The 26,116-nt window shown below is 48.1% G+C and overlaps 1 protein-coding gene across 1 annotated transcript in view; it reads left to right on the top strand.

Moving 5' to 3' along the window:
- The window catches only part of LOC139255526 (uncharacterized), a 170,795-nt gene that overhangs the window by 24,554 nt on the left and 120,125 nt on the right, over positions 1-26,116 (top strand). The window contains exons 4-6 of the mRNA XM_070873948.1: positions 11,463-11,588; positions 14,400-14,445; positions 18,636-18,726. Coding sequence (XP_070730049.1) covers positions 11,463-11,588; positions 14,400-14,445; positions 18,636-18,726 — 263 coding nt within the window. The remainder of the gene's footprint in view (positions 1-11,462; positions 11,589-14,399; positions 14,446-18,635; positions 18,727-26,116) is intronic.

The raw sequence follows: 26,116 nt of genomic DNA, 5'->3' as shown, positions 1-26,116 counted from the left end.
GCATGCTACCCGCCACCATCTCAGCAAAACCTTAGCCCTGCACAAGGTAGAAAAGGCCATCCGCCAACTCAAGAACAACAAGGTATCAGGAACAGATGGAATCCCTGCCGAGGCACTAAGCTATGGCAGAGAGGCACTATTGGCACGAATGCGTGACCTCATCTCTCTCATCTGGAAGGAGGAGAGCATTCCTGGAGATCTCAGTAATCGGACAAAAATGATCTAATTAGATAAACGTAGTAGATTAAATGTAATCATTTTTAGAACTGATGTTAATTTTGATGGAATGACTTAGAAAAAAAATAACCGAATGGAGTTCTCATTCACGCCGCAAGTTATTATTTCCCATAGCTGGTCCCAGGGATGAGGGACTTCAGTTATGTGGAGAGACTGGAGAAGCTGGGGTTGTTCTCAGAGCGGAGAAGGTGAAGGGGAGATTTGATAGAGGTGTTCAAAATGATGCAGGGTTTTGATAGAGTAGATCGGGCAACACTGTTTCCACTGGCAGGAGGGTCGATAAAAAGAGAGCATGCAGATTTAAGATTATTGGTGGAAGTTCCAGAGGGGAGATGAGAATTTTTTTTATAACGCAGCGAGCTGTTCTGATCTGGAATGCACTGCCTTAAAAGGCGATAGAAGCAGATTCAACTATTCGAAAGGGAATTGGATAATTTCTTGAAACGGAAACATTTTCAGGGCTATGGGGAAAGAGCAGGGGTAGTTGGGAATAGTTGGATAGATGTTTTAAATAGCTGGCACAGGCACGATGGGCCGAATGGCCACCTCCTGTGCTGCATTATTCTATGATTCTATCTGAACCTTGTGAGTTATGCGAGAAGTGAAAGAAAACCAACAGGGGCAACTTTGAAACATTGGGCTCAAGTTTTGAACCCCCGCTAGAATGGTGCACATTGGAGAGGCCCGCCTAATTTGTAGAGCAGAAATTGGGCCGAATACTCACCTCATGATTCTCCGATATCTGTAGGCCCTTTTCCAGCTTGGCGCGGCGCAGCAGGAGCTGCTGGGGGCGGAGCTACAGCCCTGCGCCAAAAACAGTGCCGGCAGCTGCGCACGTGTGCAGTAGCTCCTGGTCCTCCCAGCGCGTCCTGTCTCCAGGCGACGATCCTATCCCTGGCCGAAGGGACGTTGCCCCTATCCCGGCTCGAGTGGCCTGACAGCCCTTACCTCGTCGGCGGTGGCGCCCGGCATCTCGCTGGGGTCAGGCCCCGCCCAAAGTCCTCGGCGGCGGCCTGGCATCTCCTGGGTGCGGGCCCCGCCCGAAGTGGCGGCGGTGGTGGGGCCTGCCCGCCCGGTATCTCGCTGGGGGCGAGCCCCGCCCGAAGTCCTTGGCAGCAGCGATCATCTGCTGGGTGCGGGCCCCGCCCAAAATGGCGCCGGGGGCCCTGCCTGAAGTCCTGGGCGGTGGCAGGCCCGGCCTGACCAACATCTCCTGGGGGGGGGGGCTCATCCCAGCACACTGTTGGAGGGCTCCCGGTGCTGCAATAGGTGAGTAGAAACTTAATTTTTTATTTATTGATTTTTTTTATTTTTTATTTTTTAAATTTTTTTCAATTGATTTTTTGGTTGATTTATTGATTTATTTATTATTGATGATGGCTCTTTATTTGTAAAAGTGAAGTGTTTAATGTTTGTAAACTTCCCTCTCTCCCCGCCCAATCTCTCGCTGCCTGTGCCTAATTTCTAAAGTGTAGGCAAGGTTTATCTGAGCGTACAAAAATCTACACTTACTCCATTCTAAGTTAGTTTGGAGTAAGTTTTCGCTGCCTAAACTTGAAAAACAGGCGTAAGTAGCTGGACACGCCCCCTTTTGAAAAACAAATCTGTTCTAAAATGAATCTATTCTAACTGACTAGAACTGGAGCAAACTAAACGCCGAGAATTGCAATTTCTAAGATGCTCCATTCTAAACTAGTTGCTCCAAAAAAATAGGAGCAACTCAGGCCGAAACTTGAGCCCATTAATTCATTCTTGCAAAGACAAGAGTGAAAACACAGAAATCAAAAACTACTTTTTTTTTTCTGCCCCAAGGTGGAAAAATAAAATATTTGGGAACAAGTTTCCTACATTACAACAGCGACTACACTTCAAAAAAAATACTGTATTGACTGTAAAGGCCTTTAGAGCGTCCTGTGGTCATGAAAGCCGCTATAGAAATGTGAGTTCTGTCTTTCTATAGTTGCAAAAGCAAGTCTGTTGCTAAAATGCGATCTAGGCCAGGCAGTTCCTCAAGCAAAACAGCTGCAGAAAGTTCCAGAGAGAAGGAAAATATTTTCTCTTACCGCAATTATGCCCTGCGAACAATGTCTGATTTTTCTTCTGGCATGTGACCTCTCCGCACTGCTTCACTTAAGATTTCTACTTGGTTTGCTGCTGGGGGGGTCCAACCATTTATGCTGCCTGCGGTTATTTTGGGCAACCGTCTATATAAAGGCCATCAGCGGTAGGTCGGGGCCATAAAAGGAGCGGCGTGCGGTGGCCTGGGAACAGCGTGGCGACATACCACTCCAGGGAGCAGCGCGAGCTGGTGCAGGAGAGGGCAACCGGATTGGACTTCACCATAACCCAGGTCGCTGATTGAAGCGTGGGCAGATACAGCAGGAGCGGCGAAGTCGGGGTGAAGGAACGGCGAGAGATTGCAGAGCGACGTGATAGGGGGCCTCGGAGAGGCATGAGTTCAGGACCCGGAAGAGCTGTGGGCCCAGGGGCAGCACAGACCAGCCCACACTGCGATATGTGTGTGCACTAGGTCCTTGCAGCAGAGCTGGTCTCCATTCGTCTTGGTTAATCCTTGCCACTAGGCCAAGACTGAGCTCTGTCAAGCCCGTGTGGTGGCCCACACACAGGCATCTTCCCCCCCCTTCAGGATGTAGTTCAGGACGTGGAATATCAGGTCCTTTATTGAAACACCCGTGAACTCATTCAACTCATCCCTTTTTGTGGGCAGAAGCAAGTCATCCTCGATTTGAGGAACCGCCTAAGAGAGAAAAAAGGCCGTATATTATGTTAAATGTTCCGGCTATTTCAGGCAGACTCCATGGTTTAATCAACCTCGATAAGTGGCGGCTGAATGAAAAGGGTGGTGGTTTGGGGGGGCGGGGGGAGAATGTAACATTATCGGGCTGTAATTCGCGGCCCCTATGACCACGTACGAGGTGCACACGCGTCTGCAGGGGCCACACAAGTTTTGGGTTAAGGTATGCGAAGCGCGTGCGTTAGAAACCGGAACTTACAACTCTCATCCCCGGGAAAAGGGCCTCTGCGGGCAGAGAGTTGGGCTATTTGCACAGCGAATGCCCGTGAAATTCTTACGCCTAGTAAAAGCAAGTGTAAGGACCTGCTTTTACCAGCATAAGACTTTCAAAGGACAGAAAAATGTATTTTTTCAATAATTTATACATTTATAAACTTATGAAATAAGGTAAGTTGTTTTTCGACCCTTTGCAATATGTAAATTAATTTTTCAAAAAGTTACATTTTTGTTTCAAATAGTGAATTTAATGCCATTTTGATTAATTTTAAATGTGATTTTAATTTTAATTTTGTCTGTGTTTTTGGGAGTATTCCCATTCATACTTATGGTGATTCTGGACAAACGCATTCCCCATAAGTATGAATGGCAATCCCCCTTCTTTCATTGGTTGGTCCGGCTCATGTTATCCCAGGGGCGCTTGCAAACCACCTACGCCCCTGGGATACATGGGCCTTGAAAGGATGCAAAATTCACAAGAACCCCCCCCCCGTGTTTGGGCTCATTCGAAAGGAAATTTAATTTGGGACTATCTACCGAAAAGAGTGAAATCCTAAAGTGCTTATGGAAAAAACTACGAACTTTAATCGAATTTTGGATTTTAAAAGACAAATCCAAGGTTGTGGGCGGACCTAAAGAACTAACAGGAGACAACTTGATTATTGGAATTGTCTGGGTGTTGGGACTAAGTTAACTTGTCTGCAAAAATGGGTTTTCGAGAATCCTTCTCCACAAGAGACATTAACATTACAACAAATAACCCGGAGATAGCTAACCATCAACATGAATCTGGAAAACCATTTCAACATATACATCACAAAGAGGCCCAAGCCAGCCTGTATGCGAAAAACTAAGTACAAAATTATATTGCAATTATCAAGCTAATATTTTCCATCAGGTAACAGTTTTCGAACATCAACCCACCCAAAACATGTCAACTTTTAACGAGCCCGCCAAGATATTACAAAGAAGAGTCAAGCCCGCCAAATTTAAAGAAAGAATTCCGAACTGATTTGGCGCCAAGATAGGAACCACTCAAACCATATAACTGGCCCCCTGTTTCAACAGAGAGTATGACACACTTTGCCATACAACCGAGACCAAGCTGATGTCATCAAGACAAGGAGAGAAACCAACGCGACAGTTGTAAACTAACTTTTCCAGCCTCGAAGTCCTGAAGTCCTGAAGGAAGGAAGAACATCACTATCGCGGCAGCCAGCGACCACAACCAACGTGGTATCAACGAAAAACCACCGTGATCGACCAAACTCGAAACAAAACTCCAACGGGGAAAAAAAACGAAGAATCGAAAAGTTTCCACTCTACAATCTAATCCTGACCTACCAATGGGTAAAACATTACCTAAAAGACTGTAGAAACCTATTCTAACCAAAGAAAACGGGTACTTACCCTACAGATCCAAAACGCTCCTTACTGCATCAGTGGACTCAACCCAACTGAAGATTGCGCAGCAGAAAGTCTTCTCCGACGTTCGGGGTACGGCAAGCAGACCCTACTGCATCCAGCAAATCCTGAAACCACGATCTACCGCTAACTGTCAAAGGGATTGGTAAGCATAGTCCCTGCCTGCCCTAGAGTCCAACCTAGCTAGGATTAGGAATTGGAAGGTGGGAGGTGTAATTCTACTGTAATCCCCTTTGAATATGTAATGTATTGTCTATTGTAACTCCTTCTGAGTGTGTAAGGTACTGTTCTTTAATAAGTTTGAATAAGTTTTGACATTGTACTTTCTTATTAGAGCAATTATAAGTGTAATTTTCTTGACTAATAAAATCAAAGTTCTTTTGCATCAAAAGTGTCCTTTGCACGTTGTCACATCCCCCAAATAAATCCAGAGTCTAGAACCCAAGGGAGTGGGAGCGATTCAAACCGCTCAAGTTGGTCAGAAGTGAACCTGACCCCCTCATAGAGACCACCCCTTACAGCCTCTACCCGCGGGTACCTGGAGAGGCGAAGGACCGCGAGTCTCCAAACCTTAGGTAAGTGCGTAGATTTTTTGCAGGTCGGAGTCGTCCGTTCGCAGGAAGCCTCTGACCGCCATTTCAGGCCCATCATTATCATATTAGTGTCAGCCGTGGGCCAATGGATAACACACTCTCTCGCTTGTGAGTCAGAAGGTTGTGAGTTCAAGTCCCACTCCAGAGACTTGAGCACAAAAATCTGGGCCCATATTCCAGTGCAGTGCTGAGGGAGTGTCGCACTGTCGGAGGTGCCGTTTTTCAGATGAAATGTTAAACCGGTGGACGTAAAAGATCCCACGGCACCATTCAAAGAGGAGCAGGGAAGTTATCCCCGATGTCCTGGGCCAAAATGTATTCCTCAATCAATATAAAAAAACAGATTATCTACTCATTATCAAGTTGCTGTTTGTGGGAGCTTGCTGTGTGCAAATTGGCTGCTGTTTTTCCTACAATACAACAGTGATTACACTCCAAAAAGTACTTCATTGGCTGTAAAGCGCTTGCGGACATCCTGAGTTCGAAAAGGCGCTATAGAAATCCAAGTCTTTATTAATAATGCAACAATCCTTTTATTTTTTTTTAAATTCACGTCAAAAAAAACGGAGCCGTCTTTTGTGCAGAGCGATGGAGTGAGAAATGAATTCTCACCATCTCCGTCCCTCTGACAACATTCATTGCCCTTCCTGAGGGAGACTGACAAAGAACTGGGACAGAACCAAAACGGCTGCAGATAAACCACTCTGAACTTGTGACCGATTTTTATTTTATTGAGAGTGACAATTCGCTGACTCTGTGAATCGCAGAGAGCGAGATCTGAGTGAGAGAAAAGCAAGAATTGCCAAGCACGGTGCAACATCAAATCTGTGCATGCATTACTTCCCTGACCTTATGGGTACCTAAAATCCGTCAGTTTCTGCAATAAATCACTGCATTTGCAATTATTAAGCGAAGTTCATTTTTTTAAAAATCCAATCGATCAATTAATCTATTCATGCCCAATTTTTTCCAGTCACACTAATGCATTACTTCCAGTAAACAAATTGATCTTTCCTAATCAGTTTTTCTAGTTTTATTTTTCTCGTATCGGTGACAGTTTAAGAAAGACTTGCATTTCTATAGCGCCTTTCACAACCTCAGGATGTCCCAAAGCGCTTTACAGCCAATGAAGTACTTTTTGGAGTGTAGTCACTGTTGTAATGTAAGAAACGCAGCAGTCAATTTATGCACAGCAAGCTCCCACAAACAGCAATGTGATCATGACCAGATAATCTTTTTTTGGTGATGTTGGCGAGGTCGAGTGTGGTCAGTGCTTCGATTCTGGGGATGTTGGCCTGATCGAGAACACTGACGTTGGTGGGTCTGTCATCCCAGTGGATTTGCAGGATCTTGCGGAGGCAACGCTGGTGGTACTTCTCCAGCGCTTTGAGGTGTCTACTGCATATGGTCCACGTCTCTGAGCCATACAGGAGGACAGGTATCATTACAGCCCTGTAGACCATAAGCTTGGTACCAGATTTGAGGTCCTGGTCTTCAAACACTCTCATCCTCAGGCGACCGAAGGCTGCGCTGGCAAACTGGAGGCGGTGTTGGACCTCATCTTCGATGTCTGCCATTGCTGATAGTAGGCTCCCGATGTATGGAAAATTGTCCACGTTGTCCACGGTGACAACGTGGATTTTGATGACCGAGGGTCAGTGCTGTGAGGCGGGGTCAGGTTGGTGGAGGATCTTTGTCTTATGGATGTTTAGTTGTAAGGCCCATGCTTTCGTACGCCTCGGTGAAGATGTTGGCGATGGCTTGGAGTTCGGCCTCCATTGGGCAGGCCACATCGTCACCATGCCCGCCACGAGACTCCCAAAGCAAATGCTCTACTCAGATCTCCTAAACAGCAAGCGAGCCCCAGGTGGGCAGAGGCAGCATTTCAAGGACACCCTCAAAGCCTCCTTGATAAAGTGCAACATCCCCACTGGCACCTGGGAATCTCTGGCCAGAGACCACCCTAAGTGGAGGAAGAGCATCCGGGAGGGCGCTGAGCACCTGGAGTCTCGTCGCCGAGAGCATGTAGAAACTAAACGCAGACAGCGGAAGGAGCGTGCGGCAAACCAGACTCTCTATCCACCCTTTCCTTCAACCACTGTCTGTCCCACCTGTGACGGAGACTGTAATTGGAATATACAGTCACCTGAGAACTCACTTTTAGAGTGAAAGCAAGTCTTCTTTGATTTTGAGGGACTGCCTATGATGATGATTATAAACAAAGGTTTAATAATCACACTGCGCATTTCCAGTTCATTCACCAGGCTCACAATCACCTGCCTGATCGTGGATCCCCTGAACCCAACTGGCTGGGGTTTTATTGAGTCTGGCTAAGCCACTCACAATGTAACAGCTCTACAACTATTTTGGTACAAGTGCTCCCTTTGTAAGGGCACAAAAAACCAAAAATTAACTAACAAACATTAAAGGGAACCTTGACAAATCAAATTAAATTAAAATGTTCTTCCCTGTTGAAATGATGCATTCCAGTCCCTCCGGCGCCCACCTCTTGTGGAAGGCCGTGAGCGTACCGATGGATACCGCATGCTCCAACTCCAGGGACATCCTGGCGCGAAAGTAACCGCGGAAGAGAGGCAGGCAGTCGGGCTGAGCGACCCCCTCGACCGCCCGCTGCCTGGACCGGTTAATGGCCACCTTGGCCAGGCCCAGGAGTAGGGCCACGAGGAGGCCCTCCGACCTGCCCGCTCCCCTCCGCACCGGGTGCCCAAAGATCAGGAGCATGGGACTGAAGTGCAGATGGAAATCGAGGAGCAGCCCCTTCAAATAATGGAAGAGGGGCTGCAACCTCACACACTCCACATAAACGTGGAACATGGACTCCTCCAGACCGCAGAAATTGCAGGCAGCCTGGGAGTCTGTGAACTGACCTAAAAAGTTATTGCATGGGACTGCCCCGTGCAACGCCCTCCAGGCCAAGTCCCCAATAAATAGTGGGAGGACTCCCACAGAGAGAGCCCTCCACTGGGGACCGCTGCTTCCACTGGACGGCAAGGTGGTGCGCCATGGCATGTCCGGACGGCAGACGAGGATGGCAAGGTGGAGAGTGTGCAAGAGCAGCCGTACAGAAAACCCCTTGGCACAGAACTGAAAGACACGGAGGGGATTTCCCGGAGGCGGCTCAAGTTGTGAGGCGCCAGCTCCCGAGGGAGGTTTTGGGGCTTGGCAGTGATGTGGGCAACAGCTCTACAAACCTGTGAGCATCCTCACCGGTGCATACATAACAGCTTTATTCAATCGTGAGCAACGCTGCCTTTGATTTTCCTTTTTTGTGTCCACTAAAGTTCACCGGAGGATGCAAAGTTTAAACAAAAAAGTCATTTTGAGTCTTTTACCTTGGATGCCCTGGAAGAGTTAATTCATGTAATGTTTCTGATCAGGCCAGATTCAGCGTAGGAGGTTTGCAGAGATGCATCAGTCGTTTAGAATGTTCATTAGGGATAATGGGAAATAGTTGTGTACATGGCATTGCAGCTCACACCCTGCTGATGGAAGGTTTCCGAGAGAGCCAATCCAGGCATGTCACATTATGCCAGGCAATGTCAGACCACACAGTCATCGCTGAACTTACACCTAATGTCACATTAACTTTGGACGACAGTATCACAGAACAGTACAGCTCAGAAGCCCATCGAGTCTGCTCCGGCTCTTTCGAGGAGCAATCCAGTTAGTCCCACTCCCCCTGCCCTTCTCCCATATCCCTGCAAGTATTTCTCCTTCAAGTATTTATCCAATTCCCTTTTGAAAGCTGTGATGGGGTCTGCCTCCACCACCCTCTCAGGCAGTGCATTCCAGATCCTAACCACTCTCGTGTCGTCTTTGGACCTTCTGTCAATCACCTTAAATCTGCGCCCTCTGGTTCTCCACTCTTCCGCCAATGGGAACTTTTTCCCTCTAGCTACTCTGTCCAGACCCCTCCATGATTTTGAGCACCTCAAATTGTGGGTAGCAAGCTCCCCCAAACAGCAATGTGATAACGACCAGATCATCTGTTTTAGTGATATGATTGAGGGATTAATATTGGCCAGAACTTCCCCCCCCCCCCCAAGATAGTGCCATGGGATCTTTTATGTCCACCGGGCACTCCCTCAGCACTGCACTTGGAGTGTCAGCCTAGATTTTTGTCCTCAAGTCTCTGGAGTGGGACTTGATCCCACAACCTTCTGACTCCAAAGTGAGAGTGCTGCCCACTGAGCCACAGCTGACACCAAATGTATTGGGAAATCGCAAGTGTGCCCCCCCCCATTATTTTTTAATCCCTGGGATTACAGACCTGCGAACCTTCTTTATATTGTCAGGCATTTTTTTGCAGACTGTATGGGAGATTATCTGAAAAGACGAGGTGTGATTAGAGAGAGCCAGCATGTCTTCAGAAGGGACTGGTCACGTCGGAGCAATTTATTAGATTCTTCTAATATTGTTACAGAACTGGTGGGTAAGGCAAAGGCAGGCATTTACTGTCTGGATTTCAGGCAGGCATTTACACCTTGCCCAATGACTGATTTTCCATGTATGTGCCAGTTGGATAGATGCCAAAATATTAATCATGATTTATTGCTGAAAGGTAGTACAGAACAATGATGCGTGGAGATATGCCAGACTGGAAACACGCTGCCAGTGAACTGCCACAGGGGGGCGCTACTTTAATTGCTGCTGTTTGGAATATTGACCAAGTTTGCGGATGAGACCAAGCACGAGAATTTCCTCCGAGCCTTTCCCGGTCTGCTGCCATAACTTCAGTGGAAACCCCTTTTTGCACTTGTAGACGGAGTTTCTGCACAACCTCTGCCAATCATAGAATCATAAAAATTTACAGCACGCAAGGAGTCCATTTGGCCCATCGTGTCCACGCCAGCCGACCAAGAGTTATCCAGTCTAATCCCACTTTCCAGCTCTTGGTCCGTAGCCCTGTGAGTTATCGCACTTCCAAGTGCACATCCAAGTACTTTTTAAATGCGGTGAGGGTTTCTGCCTCTACCACTCTTTCAGGCAGTGAGTTCCAGACCCCCACCACACTCTGGCTGAAGAAATTTCCCCTCAAAACCCCTCTAAACCTTCTACCAATTACTTAAGTCTATGCCCCCTGGTTATTGACTCATCTACTAAGGGAAATAGGTCCTTCCTATCCACTATATCTAGGCCACTCAGAATTTTATACACCTCAATAAGGTCTCCCTTCAGCCTCCTCTGTTCCAAAGAAACCAGCCTATCCAATCTTTCCTCATAGCCAAAATTCGTCGGTCTAGGCAACATCCTCGTAAATCTCCTCTATACCCTCTCTAGTGCAATCACATCTTTCCTGTAATGCGGTGACCAGAACTGCACGCAGTACTCTAGCTGTGGCCGAACTAGTTTCTGTCAAAACTGTTTTTTTTCCTCTTTGTCTCCAATGGCAGCTAGTCATTATTCTGCCATTCACACCCTATCTAGACTAACCTTTCTCTAATTTCTGCCATTACCATTTCAATTCGGCCCATCATCCCTTTTGTCTCTCTAACCTGTCCTGCCTCCCACCCTATCACAGACCTTCCCTTTTGTTCTTTCCTCCCCTCCCCCTTTCAGTGCTCCTTAAGAATCTGTTCATTTCGAACATGCGCCAGTTCTGACGAAGGGTCATCGACCTGAAACGTTAATTCAGATTCTCTCTCCACAGGCGCTGCCTGCCCCACTGAGTATTTCCAGCATTTTCTGATTTAATTTCAGGTTCCATCCAGCATTCGCAGTAGTTTGTTGTAGTTTCCATTGAGCTCGGCATTTGAGGGCCTGATCTGACACAGCGGGGAGATTGTAACGGGGAAAGATTCAAAGCACCTATATAAATGGCTGCCCCGATCTCCAGTGCACTGTGCCCATGAAATGGGAGGGTGTGGGGTTTGATCTCAAACGTTCATCTTTTCCTCCCCTCCACGTACGTGGAGTTAATGGTCTCGGCCATGCTTGTCTAGTGGGGGGGGGAGGTTAGGGGCGGGTGTTTGGGGGGGGGGTGGTGGTGGAAAGAGGGGGTTGGATGTGGTGAGGGGGGTGGGGGCATGGGGTGGGTGTGGGTTTGGGGGGTAGGGGGCAGGGTTGGGGGGGTAGGGGGTGGGGGGGGGAGTGGGATGAATCTTTGAAAAGGGGAGAGACAATGCACTTACAGATGTTGTTTGATTCTGTTGTAGGAACCTGAATGGGACGTGAGCAGTGCTTTCGTTGCCAATGCTGCGAGTCACATTAAACCCAAGAGCAAAGCCAAAATGGACAAAAGATCAAAGGAAAACAAAGAGAATCAGGCAAAAAGTCACGAGGTAGGTGTGTGTGCGCAAATGTCAGTGCCCCTCGAGCCTGCTCCGCCATTCAATAAGATCATGGCTGATCTGATCATGGACTCAGCTCCACTTCCCTGCCCGCTCCCCATAACCCTTCACTCTCCTATAAGTTCAAAAATCTGTCTATCTCCACCTTAAATATATTCAATGACCCAGTCTCCACAGCTCTCTGGGGTAGAGAATTCCACAGATTTACAACCCTCAGAGGAAAAATTCCTCCTCACCTCCATCTTAAATGGGCAGCCCCTTATTCTGAAACTATGCCCCCTAGTTCTAGATTCCCCCATCTACAGGGGAAACATTCTCTCTGCATCTACCCTGTCAAGCCCCCTCAGAATCTTACATGATCTTATAAGATCACCTCTCATTCTTTTAAACTCCAGTGAGTACAGGCCCAACCTGCTCAACCTTTCCTCATAACTCAACCCCTTCATCTCAGGAATCAATCCAGTGAACCATGCCTGAACTGCCTCCAATGCAAGTATATCCTTCCTTTGATAAGGAGACCAAAACTGTACACATGCATGTATTTTGCATGAATCTACATTATATTGAAGTTTTGTAAAGAGTGCCTGTAACACTTTGCATAAAACATGGATAAATCACAAAGGAGCAAGCTAAAATAAAAAAGAAACTGCTGAGAATACTCAACAGGTCGGGCAGCATCTGTGGAGAGAGAAACAGTTAACGTTTCGGGTCGATGACCTTTCGTCAGAACTGGAAAAAGTTAGAGATGCAACAGGATTTAAGCAGGGGCAGGGAAAGGGGGGATGGGGAGGAAAGAACAAAAGGGAAGGTCTGTGATAGGGTGGAAGGCAGGAGAGATTAAATGATAGAGTGCAAGGCAAAGAGAGATGGCAATGGGACAAGTAAAGGAACAAGAGATGGGTCCAGATAGAGTGTAAATGGGAATGGCAGAACCAATGGGGGCAGAGGTTATAAGAACATAACATAAGAAATAGGAGCAGGAGTAGGCTACGTGGCCTCTCGAGCCTGCTCTCCCATTCAGTAAGATCATGGCTGATCTGATCTTGGCTTCAACTCCACTTCCCCGCCTGCTCCCCATAACCCTTGACTCCCTTATGATCTGAAAATAAAGGGGTCGGGGCTGGGGGAGGGGAAAGAGAGAAACAGTTATTTTTCATGAGGTTTTTTTTTCCAGATTGAGACAACTAGGTAAATGCTGCTGTGATAAGCAACGGCCAATTTAGAGAACTTCGGAGCAATGCTTTGCTGTGCATTGACCCCGCCACCTAATTAGACCATTTCCTCACGGGCAGTAACTGGACAGCGGCCGAACGGGACCGGCCAGGCTTGCTCCACCTTGCTCCATTGATATGGCGACCAGTGCCACAGGAGAACGGAGGGTACATAACGGCCCTGAAATTGCGGGCAGACGCCTCCGAGTGCAAAAATATTTACGGAAAGTACCTGGCGGTCCCGAAGGAACGAACACTTGCGCTGACGAGGTCTCTGTGCGCATTCCAGCGTAGGGGCCCACATATTCCAGGAGCGTGTGGGATCACGTGGGTCAGACCGACCAATGACAATGGCGTATCCCCATTAACAGTGATGGTAAGATCCGTTTGTACAGAGATCACCGTTTCTATGAATGGAGATACCCCCAAAACCACACAAACATTTTAAATAAATAAGAAAAACACTTCATAGATTTAAAATTAATTGAAATTGAATTTAAATGAAATGTTTTGGATAACAAAAAAAGTTTAGAATTTTTTAATGGGGTAAAAATAAACTTACCTTCATGGACAGGGTTTTTAGTACAAATATTATTGACCATTTTATTTTTCTATCTTTTAAAACTCTTACGCTTACTCTTAGGCATAAGAGTTTGAAGGACATTCGCTGGGCAGGAGTTGGACAAATAGCCCAAATCTCCGCTCGCAAAGGCCTTTCTCCCGGGATGCGTTGGAACTGTCCAAAAGAAATTTTGACAGATCGCAAGTGCCGGGTTTTGACGCATGCGCTTTGCGTGCCTAAAACCCGGAGCTTGTGGGGCCTCTTTGCGCACCCCGGAGAGGCCGCAATTTCAGGGCCAATAATAATAATAATAAAGCTTGTCCATTCACGGTAATTGCTACTAAACCAAGCCTTTCTTTTCAGGCATTCTGATTGAAGCGATACATAGTACGTTTGACTCCCCCCCACCCCCACTGAATTAACTGATTGTAGGTGGGCTTTGGGTTCCCCCTTGAAGAGAGCGAGGGGGTTGTTCATCCTGACTGCCTGCCTCTCTTCCGCGGTCACATCCGAGCCAGGGTGTCCCTGGAGATGGAGCACGTGGTGTCCACCGGTATGCTTACGGCCTTCCACGAGAGGTGGGCACTGGAGTGCATCATCACCCTCGGCAATCAAATTTTAATTTGATCTGTTAGTGTCTTAAGTTTAATTTGTTTATTTGTCGGTTTTAGTGCCCCCTGTTAATAAAGGGGCATTTGATTTACCGGTTTTACAAAATAGTTGTAGGGAAGAGAGGGGAAAAAAATTTAACTGGGGTCCCTCAGGCTGCTAGGCGAGAGCAGGGTCCGGCTCAGCCGCGATGCCCCCACAGTGGAATAGCACATCACACTCACTGTGCAACACATACAACAGATCGGACGGTTACATCTATGTCTGAAATGCAATTTTGCACCCAACCCCTCCGCCCGTTCTCCCTGTGCTTTGCGCTGATCTTGCCCCTGTTATTTTTGTGGTATGTTTTAGTCAACGAACAATATTTGTTTTATTCAGACCAGCTGGTGACCTGTGACTTTTCAATTCACTTTTCAGGTTATTGCCTTGGATCCATTTATATTGAAAAGCAGGCAACTGGCTGGTAGGTCACCGACCGCACACCTTTACAGTATTTCAGTAATCTTGTGTTTGTCACTTGTATTTTTTTCTCCCCCTGCCATTAAACTTCAATTTTGGGCTCTTCAAAAACATTCCTTACAGGCAACGCAATTCTTCATTTCTGCCCCATCGCCTTCGGCAGCACTCCGTCCCTCTTCCTGACCCATGCCTGAGGCTGAGCCAGATCGTTTGCTACCTTGGTGGGTTATTTCACCCAGAGATGAGCATCCGGTCTCATATCCGTTCCATCACCTAGACGGTCCATCATGGAATCATAGAAGTTTACAGCACGGAAGGAGGTCATTTCGGCCCATCGTGTCTGTGCCGGCCGACAAAGACCTACCCAGCCTAATCCCACTTTCCAGCTCCCGGTCCATAGCCCTGTAGGTTATGGCACTTCAAGTGCACATCCAAGTACTTTTTAAATGTGGTGAGGGTTTCTGCCTCTACCGCCCTTTCAGGCAGTGAGTTCCAGACCCCCACCACCCTCTGAGTGAAAAATGTTCTCCTCAACTTCCCTCTAATCCTTCTACTAATTACTTTAAATTTATGCCGCCTGGTTATTCTGCTAAGGGAAATATGTCCTTCCTATCCACTCTATCCAGGCCCCTCATAATTTTATACACCTCAATAAGGTCTCCCCTCAGCCTTCTCTGTTCCAAAGAAAACAACCCCAGCCTATCCAATCTTTCCTCACAGCTAAAATTCTCCAGTCCAGGCAACATCCTCGTAAATCTCCTCTCGTGCTATCATATCTTTCCTGTAATGTGGTGACCAGAACTGCATGCAGTACTCTAGCTGTGGCCTAACCAGTGTTTTATACAGTTCGAGCATAACCCTCCTGCTCTTGTATTCTATGCCTCGGTCTACTTCCACGCGACTCCGCCCGCCTCAGCTCATCTGCTGCTGAAACCCTCATCCGGGTCTTTGTTACCAGTCGACTTGACCACTATGACCCTCTCCTGGCCGGCCTCCCATCTTCCATTCTCCATAAACTTGAACTCACCCAAAACTCTGTGTCCTAACTCTCACCAAGACCCGTTCACCCATCACCTTTGCGCTCGCTGACCTACATTGGCTCCTGGTCCGATTACACCTTGGTTTTAAAATTACCGTCTTTGTTTTCAAATCCTTCCAAGGCCTCGCCCCTCCCTATCTCTGTAACCTCCTCCACCATTGGTGGCCATGCTTTCAGCTGGCTGAGCCCTCAACTCTGGAAATCACTCCCTATCTCTCTCTCTTCTTTAAAACTTATCTCTTTGACCAAGCTATTGGTCACATATCCTAATTTCTCCATGTGGCTCAGATTCAATCCTCATGATGACCCACAGCGCTTGACAGCCAATGAAGTACTTTTAGAGTGAAGTCACTGTTGTAATGTGGGAAATGCGGTAGCCAATTTATGCGCAGCAATCTTCCATACATGGCGGGTTATTTTTGATAATGTTGGTTGGGGATAAATATTGGCCAGGACACCGGGGATAACTCCCCTGCTCATGTTCGAAATAGTACCATGTTTTCTTTTACGCCCACCTGAGAGGGCAGACGGGGCCTCGGTTTAATGTCTCATCCGAAAGACAGCACCTCCGACAGTGCAGTACTCTCTCAGTACTGCCCCTCCGACAATGCCATACTCCCTCAGTACTGCCCCTCCGACAATGCAGCACTCCCTCAGTACTGCCCCTCCGACAATGCAGCACTCCCTCAGTACTGCCCCTCCGACAATGCAGCACTCCCTCAGTACTGCCCCTCCGACAATGCAGCACTCCCTCAGTACTGCCCCTCCAACAATGCAGCACACCCTCAGTACTGCCCCTTTGACAATGCAGCACACCCTCAGTACTGCCCCTTTGACAATGCAGCACTCCCTCAGTACTGCCCTTCCGACAATGCAGCACTCCCTCAGTACTGCCCCTCTGACAATGCAGCGCTCCCTCAGTACTGCCTCTCCGACAATGCAGCACTCCCTCAGTACTGCCTCTTCGACAATGCAGCACTCCCTCAGTACTGCCCCTCCGACAATGCAGCACTCCCTCAGTACTGCCCCTCCGACAATGCAGCACTCCCTCAGTACTGCCCCTCCAACAATGCAGCACACCCTCAGTACTGCCCCTTTGACAATGCAGCACTCCCTCAGTACTGCCCCTCCGACAATGCAGCACTCCCTCAGTACTGCCCCTCTGACAATGCAGCGCTCCCTCAGTACTGCCTCTCCGACAATGCAGCTCTCCCTCAGTACTGCCTCTTCGACAATGCAGCACTCCCTCAGTACTGCCTCTTCGAAAATGCAGTACACCCTCAGTACTGTCCCTCGGACAGTGCGGCACCCCCTCAGTACAGCCTAGATTTGTGCTCAGGTCTGTGGAGTGGAACATGAACCCGCAACCCACATTTAATCTCTCCTGCCTTCCACCCTATCACAGACCTTCCCATTTGTTCTTTCTTCCCCTCCCCCTTTCCTGCATTTGCTTAAAAACCTGTTACATCTCGAACTTTTTCCAGTTCTGACGAAGGGTCATCGACCTGAAACGTTAACTGTTTCTCTCTCTCTCCACTGACGCTGCCTGACCCGTTGACTGTTTCCAGCATTTTCTGTTTTTATTTCATATTCCGGCATCTGCAGTATTTTGCTTTTGCAATGCATTTCTAGTTCCCGGTTTGCATGGTCTGAAGCATGTGACGGTAATGGGGGACATCTTGATTCGTTGATTTTTGATTTATTGTACAATCCACTCAGCAGCTGCCAGTTTCACTGCCTTCGGGATACTTGTGATACTGGGGCAACAAACGGTGTTCACCCGCTAAGTATGGGAAATGGCAGGGTGGCGAGTTGTCTTCCATTAATTAGAATCATAGGATCATGCAGTACAGAAGGAGCCATTTGACCCATCGTGCCTGTGTTGGCTCTTCGAAAGAGCTATCCAGTCAGTCCCATTCCCGCCTCTCTTTCCCCATATTCCTGCAATTTTTTTCTCCTTCAAGTACTTATCTAATTCCCTTTTAAAGGTTGCTATCAAAATCCGTTCCCACCACCCTATCAGGCAGTGCAATCCAAATGCTAACCACTCGGGTAAAAAAAAATTTTTTCCTCATGTCGCCTCTGATTCTTTTGCCAGTCACCTTAAATTTGTGCCCCCTGGTTATTGGACAGAACAGAAAGAACAACTGGGATTTATATAGTGCCTTTCACGATCACTGGACGTCTCATAAGAACATAAGAAATAGGAGCAGGAGTAGGCCATAAGGCCCCTCGAGCATGCTCCACCATTCAATAAGATAATGGCTGATCTGATCATGGACTCAGGTCCACTTCCCCGCCCGCTCCCCATCACCCCTTATCCCCTTATCAGTTTAAGAAACTGTCTATTTCTGTCTTAAATTTATTCAATGTCCCAGCTTCCACAGCTCTCTGAGGCAGCGAATAACACAGAAGAAATTTCTCCTCATCTCAGTTTTAAATGGGCAGCCCCTTATTCTAAGCTGATGCCCTCTAGTTCTAGTCTCCCCCATCAGTGGAAACATCCTCTCTGCATCCACTTTGTCAAGCCCCCTCATAATCTTATACGTTTCGATAAAAGCACCTCTCATTCTTCTGATTTCGAATGAGTAGAGGCCCAACCTCCTCAACCTTTCCTCATAAGTCAATCCGCTCATCCCTGGAATCAACCTAATGAACCTTCTCTGAATTGCCTCCAAAGCAAGCCTATCCTTTTGTAAATATGGAAACCAAAACTGCACGCAGTATTCCAGGTGTGGCCTCACCAATACCCTGCATAGCTGTAGCAAAACTTCCCTGCTTTTATACTCTATCCCCTTTGCAATAAAGGCCAAGATTCCATTGTCCTTCCTGATCACTTGCTGTACCTTCATACTACCCTTTTGTGTTTCATGCACAAGTACCCCAGATCTCAGATCTTATGTCATATTTAACACTGCCCTGCAGTGAATGCAATGGGTCTATCACTTTGAGCTGTGAGGTTTGGTTACAGTGAGTGCAGAGAGTGCTACCCACTGAGCCACCCCATGGTGGAGGAAGTGGGAGTGAAGGGGTTAGAGGGATGGGAAAGAGTGACTCCACTACCAATGATGGCGGGGGGGGGGCAGGTGGGGTACTACTGCCTGGTTAATTGTTTTAAACGTTGACCTCACCTGTTGCACATTGTTTTTTCACAGAACACGGCATCGATCTGGCTAAACAAGGCTCCTACTCTCAGGCTGTGGAGCTCTTCACGGAAGCTGTTCAGTTCGATCCCAAAGATCACAGGTAACGAAACGACCCATGCTCAGTCTTTCCAGAGCTGCTTTCAGCGTCATTTTGCAAGTCGTCCCTGGAATAGTTCCATGGTCCCGAGAGGTGCTGAGCTCCTTGCTGATCCTCTTTGGCCGTTACCATCCTCATTGAGTATCGTGGATATATTTTAAAAGGTCGACAGTGCAGTGTGATCATCTCGCAATCGCCTCTGAGTCAGAAGGTCGTAGGTTCAAATCCCACTCCAGAGTCTTGAATACAAAAAAAAATCCAGGCTGACACTCCCAGTGCAGTGCTGAGGGAGCGCTGCACTATCGGATGAGACGTTAAACCGTGACCCCGTCTGCTCTCTCAGGTGGACGTAAAAGATCCCATGGCACTATTTCATGGAGATTGGGGAGGTGACAAACAGCTCAGTCATAAAGATGGGTTGTGAGACATTTCATAATCATAGGCAGTCCCTTGAATCAAGGATGACTTGCTTCCACGTCAAAAAGTTCACAGGTGTTTCAATGAAGGACCTAACATTCCAGGTCTGAACTAAATCTTGAAGGGTGTGTTATGTCTTCAGATGCTCTAATAATGACTCCACGAGACAATGTGTTGTGCTTGAACTGTAGTGACCTTAGTCCATTTAATGTAACTCCAGAGTGAGGATCACACATGGTGGCCTGCCTTTTATACTAGGCCTGGCACACCTGTACAGGTAACCTACAAGTCTCCCACTGCAGTGCCCTCTGGTGGCACACCTTGTAATAGTACAAGCAGTAACCATGTAGGATACATGACATCACTCTCCCCCAAGACCTTAGTGCAAATCGCCTTTGCATTGACTGCTCTGGGCTTAGCTCTATCTGGTTGACCCTTGGAGGGTCGTTTCCATCTTGAATGAGTAGGTGGTGTTTCGTTGGCAGTAGAGGTGCTGGTGGTTTCTGTTTGAGCGTCCCTGACCACTCCATTCTCTCATCCCCCGACATACAGATTGTGCCGTTGGCTCATTACATTCATATTCATTCAAGTACCCCAAAAAATTTGCATTTACAGTATTGCGTTCGTGGTACTGTAGTGAGGTGAATGGTGAGGTATATACTTGGAATATACTTGGAGTCAGTGCTGGGGTCAGCACCGGTGTGTGAGGACAAACTAATGCCAGAACTGTTGGATGGTGCCCAGGTAGTCTGGTGGCGGCGCGGTGCCCAGTGCTGGCAGTGGGAACCCGGTTGGCTCAAGTTGCCTGCTCTCGGGGCCTTTGCCGTTGCTCCTAGTGTCGGGCAGCTTCACAGATACCTGTGACCTCCCTGTCCTCTCCTTGTGTCCCGGGTCGCTGCTGCGCCCTGAGGAGCAGTCGTCTACCAGTGCACAGGGAACTGCTGACTCGCTTGCCTGGGCATTATTTGATTTGGGATTGGGATCCTGGCTGGTCCCGGTCCCATTTGGGAGAACTGTTGCGGGTGACCCTTCGTTCCCGGGTGTGGCCTTGGTGGCGATAGGGTCTGGGGGCTATGTCTTAGCGCAGTTTGCTCTTTCAGGCTCATGGCGGTTGGTGCCATTGGGTGCCTGAGAGGTGGAGCCGATCGGGGGCAGGGTATCGATACCGGTGCCGTTGCCCTCCTGAGATTGCTTGCTTTGCAGCTTGTATGTGGCCACTTCCATGAAGACTGGAACGCTATTTATCTCGACTTCCATCCTCAACATAGAACATTCGGTGGTGCTGCATTAAAGGCACTATATAAATGCAAGTTGTTGTTGACAAACGAGCGAGGGGGCTGTAGCGATAGGTTGGAGCGAGGCTTTAGAAAAGCCAGCAAGCTCATATTAGCTGTTTGTGGCCACACTCCATGGTGCATAACTCTGGTCCCAGGGATGCAGGCTACAGCATTGGGTAGCTCGCTGGACCTGTGTGCTCCCGATGGGTGTTTGCCTGCTGCATTGACTGTATGCAGTTGAAATCCTACATTGCACAACGTTTCATTACTTATGGTAAATAACCTGCAGCTCCGATCGCAATTGCGCGACTTTTCCTTGCTTATTGCATGTACACAGCTCTGATCATCAATTACACATTTTACGCCTAACTCATAGTTGTTGTTACATTTATTAAGAGCGTGGAACTGTCCCTTTAAGAGTGGTGAGTTGTGGGCCTCCTTTAAGAGAGCCTTGCTATCTTTACCCCAATCCTCTTCTTTGTTTGGTACCACGTGTTGCTCCATCAGCGCTGCACCTCGTAGTCCGGCCGCCGCCATCTTTTTCTTCAGCGCTTCACCTCGTGGTTTGGGCGCCATCTTTCTTCCATCTACAATGTCAACTGCTGTGATCCTCTTCTCCCCGGGTTCTGCCACCGAAGCTGGGAAGTCGCCTTTGGATCCGATTTTCTTCCTCCGGAGTCCTGCCACTGGAGCCTGGAAGGTGCGTTCGGGTCGTCTCAGCTGGATCATCTCCACACAGTCGTGCTGGGCGGTCTGTGCCTCGGGTGCTGTGCTGGTCTGCTCTCTGGTGCCGGATCCAACCTCAGGTGGGGGGTTTGCTTTGCCTCAACGCGGAGGACATCGATCGCTGGAGGGATGAAATCTTCCCAACTCCAATGGATCTTCTCCATCCACCACCTTCTAAGTAGCGTTGGTCCATCACCTGCAGCAATCCACAGAGGTAACTTGTGCACCGAGCTGTCATGGAGTACCTTTACATCCGCACTACCAACGACTGGGATAAGTTTATCGGTGTTGGTGCGCAGCTTTGCCTGAACCGGGACCAACTTGGGTCGTTCAGCCTGATTGTCCCATCGCCTCTCAAAGACTTCTTGATTCATCACTGACTGGCTCGCCCCTGTGTCCACTTCCATGAAGACTGGAACGCTATTTATCTCGACTTCCATCCTCAACATAGAACATTCGGTGGTGCTGCATTAAAGGCACTATATAAATGCAAGTTGTTGTTGACAAACGAGCGAGGGGGCTGTAGCGATAGGTTGGAGCGAGGCTTTAGAAAAGCCAGCAAGCTCATGTTGGAACCCCAAACCTGCTGAGGGCAAGACTTCTATATGTGAGATTGTTTACTATTGTCCAATTGTGAATGTTAAGTAGGTGTTCCACCTCAGTATGTAGTTTTGTTATTGGAGAAACGCTGCGATTCTGGCCACCCGAGGGCGCTGTTGTTCAGCTTTAGTTTATTTTATGATAGTTGAGCAGGGGTTGGATTTTACATGTCCTGTCAACTGGCTGTCTTGCTGCACGAGTCCTGTTACTGTGCAGAGAATCCATCTCAGCTAGGCACTGGATTCCCACACACCACACGCGAGGTTAATGTTAAGTATGGAAGAACTCCACAAAACTGAATACTGTGAGCTAAAACTGATGTGACCTTAGTCTCTTTAATACAACTCCAGAGTGCCTAAGTAACATGGCAGACAACCTTTTATACTTCCTTGCACGAGGTGTGCAGGTGACCTTTGGGCCTCCAACAGTTGCGCTCTCTGGTGGCAAGTCTTACACAGTTACAATGTTTACATACATAACATTACTCCCCCCACCCAAGGTCTTTGATACAAATTATTTACAAGTTGAGACGATCCGGGGCCCTACGCTCCCTGGTTGATATTCTGAGTTCAAACTCTGGTATGGGTGAGTTGGTCGGACCTTTGCTGCACTGTGGCGCGGCTGGTCTGACAGGACTGTTGGGAATGGTGGGTTCATCCTCTTGATTGACAGCGAGGTCGATTGCTGGTTGGGTGTGTGTTGGTGGATCGATGATGGTGATGTCCTCTTCAGGTTGTTCCTGGTTGTCAGTGAACCGCAGTTTGGTCTGATCCAAATGCTTTCTGCACGTTTGTCTATTGAATAGTTTGATTATAAACACTCTATTCCCCTCCTTGGCCAAGACAGTGCCAGCGACCCATTTAGGACAAACACTGGATCGTTAACATCAATGTCACACGATACAGCCGCGCGATCGTGGTACATGTTTTGCCAGTGACGCCGGGTTTCCACATGATCATTTAGATCCAGGTGGACTAGGGAGAGCCTGGTTTTGAGTGCTCTTCATTAACAATTCTGCAGGGGAACTCCAGTGAGCGAGTGGGATCGCGTCCGGTAGCTGAGCAGAACCCGAGATAAGCGGGTCTGCAAGGAACCTTCCTGTAAAGTCCTGACCCTGCAGTACAGACTTACACGAGGCACATGCTGAAGTCAAGGTCACTCTGGACCTGCACCTTTATTTCACAGCTCTCGTGTGCCACACTTGCCTGAGACCTGCCTTTATATACCTGTGTGGAACAGGTATGCAGTGTCTCCTGCAAGTGCACCCCTGGTAGTAAAGTATGCTTGTGGTTACAGATCATATCTAGTTACAGTCATTTATAGCATGGTAAGATACAGTTATGTACAGTGGTGTGAGATACATGACACTTCCGTCACGCGTTTCAAGCTCAGCTTGATAGTTTGGACTGCCTGTTCTGCTTGACCGTTGGATGCGGACCTAAACAGGGCAAACCTGACATGCTTGATGCCATTGCGGGTCATAAACTCGTTGAATTCAAAGCTGGTGAAACATGGTCTATTGTCACTGACAAGGACGTCGGGCAAGCCATGGGTGACGAACATAGGCCAGAGGCTTTCAACGGTGGCAGTGGATGTGCTGGATGACATGATTATGCATTCAATCCATTTAGAGTAAGCGTCCACAACAACTAAAAACATCTTTCCGAGAAAGGGGCCAGCAAAATCTACGTGGATCCTGGACCACGGTTTGGAAGGACATGACCACAGACTCAAAGGAGCCTCCCTTGGTGCATTGCTCAATTATGAGCACGTGTTGCACTGGTGTACGCATGATTCTAAGTCGAGTAACTGCCGGGCCATCAAACATGCGACTTGGCTATAGCCTTCATCATGACTATGCCTGGGTGGGTATTGTGTAGGTCGCATATAAACGTTTCCCTGCCTTTTTTTGGCAAAACCATGCAATTACCCCATAGAGACAATCCGACTGGATGGACATTTCATCTTTGCATCGGTGAAACGGCTTAATTTCATCTTGCGTTTCCCCGGGAACGGCCGACCAGCTCCCATTGAGGACGCAACTTTTTACAAGTGATAGCACAGGATCCTGGCAGGTCCTGATTTGGCGAGCAGTGATGGGTGACCCCTTGCTCTCAAAAGCATCCAAGACCAGAAGCAAGTCTGTGGGCTGCGCCATTTCCACCCCGGTAGTGGGCAATGGTAGCCAACTAAGGGCATCAGCACAGCTCTCCGTGCCTGGTCTGTGGCGGATAACATAGTCATAAGCGGATAATGTTAATGCCCATCTTTGGATGTGGGACGAAGCATTGGTGTTTATACCTTTGCTTTCTGAAAACAGCGAAATGAGCGGTTTGTGGTCGGTTTCAAGCTCAAACTGAAGTCCAAATAGGTATTGGTGCATTTTCTTAACCCCATATACACATGCTAAAACCTCCTTCTCGACTATACTGTAGGCTCTTTCAGCCTTAGACAGACTTCTAGACGTGTATACAACCGGTTGAAGTTTGCCCGATACATTGGTTTGCTGTAACACACAGCCGACCCCGTACGAAGATGCATCACAAGCTAACATTAATCGTTTACACGCGTCATACAGTACAAGTAACTTATTAGAACAAAGTAGGTTTCTGGCTTTCTCAAAGGCTGTCTCTTGACATTTACCCCAAACCAGTCATCACCCTTACGTAGCAACATGTGCAACAATTCCAAAAAGTGCTTAACCCCGGTAGAAAGTTACCAAAATAGTTGAGGAGTCCCAGGAATGAACGCAGCTGTCACATTCTGTGGTCTGGGTGCATTCTTGATGGCCTCTGTCTTTGAATCCGTGAATCCGTGCAGCAATCTTTCTCCCCCAAAATTCGACCTCTGACGCCAGGAAAACACACTTGGAGTGTTTCAGCCTGAGTCCCACTCTGACTAGTCGACTTAGAACCTCTTCCAGGTTGTGCAGGTGTTCGATGGTGTCAGGGCCAATGATCAGGATGTCGTCTTGAAACACAACGGTGCGCGGAACCGATTTCAGCAGACTCTCCATCTTCTTCTATAAGAAACAGCAGCCGAGCGAATTCCAAAAGGGCATCTGTGATATATGAACAGTCCTTTGTGCATGTTGATGCACATCAATCTTTTCGAAGATTCAGCCAGCTCCTGTGTCATGAAGGCGGAGGTTAGGTCCAACTTGGTATACTACTCCTCCCCCCCACCCCCCTGCTAACGTTGCAAACAGGTCATCCACTTTGGGTAGTGGATACTGGTCTTGTAACGAGATGTGGTTGATCGTTACCTTGTAGTTTCTGCCGATTCTGACCGTACCATTGCATTTCAACACCGGAACAATCTGACTGGCCCACTCGTTGAACTTGACTGGCGATATGATTCCCTCTCGTCGAAGTCTGTCCAGTTCGATCTCGACTTTCTTCCTCATCCTATATGGAACCGCTCGAGCCTTGTGATGAACGGGCCTTGCGTCGGGGACTAGATGGATCTGCACCTTGGCGCCTGTGAAGTTGCCGACGCCTGGTTCAAATAGCAATGGAAACTTGCTCAGTACTTGGGCGCACGAAGAATCATCCACTGGAGATAGTACTTTGATGTCATCCCAGTTCCATCGAATCCTTCCCAGCCAGCTTCTGCCGATTAGTATTGGGCCATCGCCTGGTATAATCCACAGTGATAAATCATGCACAGCTCCATCGTACGATACCTTAAGTGCCGCACTGCCAATGACTGGTGTGAGCTCTTTGGTGTAGGTGCACAGCTTTGTCTGAATCGGCCATTGTGCCTTGTTGCCCCACAGTTTCTCAAAAGCCTTCTGGCTCATAATTGACTGACTTTCCCCCGTGTCCAACTCCATTGATATCGGGATATCGGGATACCGTTCAGTTTGACTTTCAGCATGACAGGAGGGCTCTTGGTGGTGAAAGTGTGTACCCCATACAATTCTTCCTTGGGTTGAGTTGCCTCTCTTGTTTGTTCTGCGTGATCCACGCCGGATCGATCATCCTCTGCCAACTCTGCCACGTGGTGAGTCGCAGCACTCTTGCACATTCGCTGGAGGTGCCCCATTGTTTCGCAGCCTTTGTACACGTAGTGCTTGAATCGACATTGATGGGCTCGATGATTATCCCCGCAGCGCCAACATGGTGCTAATGTGTTTGCATTCACGCCCAATGGCAGACTCTGAATCATCCTAGGTCTTGCAGCTGCAGACATGCAGTTCTGGCTGCTAGCGACATTATTTTATGCACAGTACTTGCCAGTGAGCTTCGTTGCTGGGAAGATATCTATCTGGTATTATCGCTCGTGGATATGAATGCCTGGGCGATCATGATGGCCTTGCTCAGGTCTAGGAATTCGGTGGACAGCAGCTTGCAAAGAATGAGCTTGTGGCC

The sequence above is a fragment of the Pristiophorus japonicus genome, chromosome 3, assembly GCF_044704955.1.
Source record: "Pristiophorus japonicus isolate sPriJap1 chromosome 3, sPriJap1.hap1, whole genome shotgun sequence".
Lineage (NCBI taxonomy): Eukaryota > Metazoa > Chordata > Chondrichthyes > Pristiophoridae > Pristiophorus > Pristiophorus japonicus.
Note: the sequence above shows the minus strand (reverse complement) of the source record. Positions and strands in the feature narration are given on the sequence as shown.